Source organism: Crocuta crocuta, unplaced genomic scaffold (assembly GCF_008692635.1).
Source record: "Crocuta crocuta isolate KB4526 unplaced genomic scaffold, BGI_CrCroc_1.0 scaffold322, whole genome shotgun sequence".
Lineage (NCBI taxonomy): Eukaryota > Metazoa > Chordata > Mammalia > Carnivora > Hyaenidae > Crocuta > Crocuta crocuta.
The window spans coordinates 4,446,556-4,447,667 of record NW_027532592.1 but is presented as its reverse complement, the minus strand read 5'-3'; the positions used below and the strand labels follow the sequence as shown (position 1 = coordinate 4,447,667).

The 1,112-nt window shown below is 55.8% G+C and overlaps 1 protein-coding gene across 1 annotated transcript in view; it reads left to right on the top strand.

Moving 5' to 3' along the window:
- The first annotated feature begins 1,043 nt into the window (after positions 1 to 1,043).
- FBXO28 (F-box protein 28) overlaps positions 1,044 to 1,112 on the top strand; it is a 31,200-nt gene continuing 31,131 nt past the window's right edge. Inside the window, 2 exon segments of the mRNA XM_077779849.1 lie at positions 1,044 to 1,108; positions 1,111 to 1,112. The exon segment at positions 1,111 to 1,112 is cut by the window's right edge and continues 186 nt beyond it. Of these exon segments, the coding sequence (XP_077635975.1) occupies positions 1,057 to 1,108; positions 1,111 to 1,112 (54 nt within the window). The 5' untranslated portion in view covers positions 1,044 to 1,056.

The following is a 1,112-nucleotide window of genomic DNA, read 5'->3' as shown; positions in this document are numbered from 1 at the left end:
ATAACTCCTGATATGAACACTGATGACTTGGATATGTACCATCCACCAGATTTCTCTATTGTAAACTTTTTTATCTTTGTAATGAGCATGTAATTTGTGGACAATCATCTTGAGACTGCCTAAATATTACGTTCCACATCACACCTTTACTTTCTCATGTTAGTATTTTTTGATGATTCCTGCCTACATCAACTTTTTTAAATGTTTATTTATGTATTTGCAGAGAGGACGAATCCTAAGCAGGCTCTACCAACCCGGGGCTCCATCCCACCACCCTGAGACCATGACTTGTGTCGTCGGAAGTTTAACCGACTGATCCACTCAGGCTCCCCTAAATCAAGTTTTTAATCGAGATGTAATTCACATATTGTAAAACTCATCTTAACCTCGCGGTGTTCAGTATACTCACAAGGTTGTGCATCTACTATCTCACTCCAGCAGGACTCCAGTGCCACACATCTCCCTAACCTCTGCCCCCCAAGTCTCCACTTCTTCCTCACCCCAGCAGGGANCCCGCCGTCCCCCACATCCCCCATCACCACCTCAGCCCCGCAGCAGGAAGCAGCTCCCTCCATGCTCCCCCACCCCACCCCCGCCGTGGACTTGGCTGCAGACTTCCTGAAGAGTGCTGTCCTAGGGCCTGGCTTCTGCCATCTAGCTTGGTGTAGTCAAGGTACATCCACATGCTGGTTGTAATCAGTCCCTCACTCCCTGTTATCCGCCTAAATGAATCACTCCTGGATCGCGGGAAACCACGACACTCTGAGCCGCGAGGCCCACCTGCACTCAGGCTACACCGTGGCCACCGTCCTGCGTCAGGGGGCGCGCCAAGAAATGCGCTCCCGCTGACGGCACTTTAACCCGCAGTGTTCCCTCGCGCGGCGGCCCCGGGCGGCTTCGTGTAGCCCACCCGGCGCGGGTCAATTAAAGTTCCCACCGGCCGATCCCGCGCAGGCTCCGCCCCTCCGGCGCCCCGCCCCGCGCCCCAGGCGGAAGTGACGCACCGGAAGCGCCCCTGGTCCCCTTGCAGTGGGGGGAAGGCATCAAACCCCCAAGATGGCGGCGGCGTCGGAGGAGAGGATGGCCGAGGAAGGAGGCGGCGGCCACGGCCA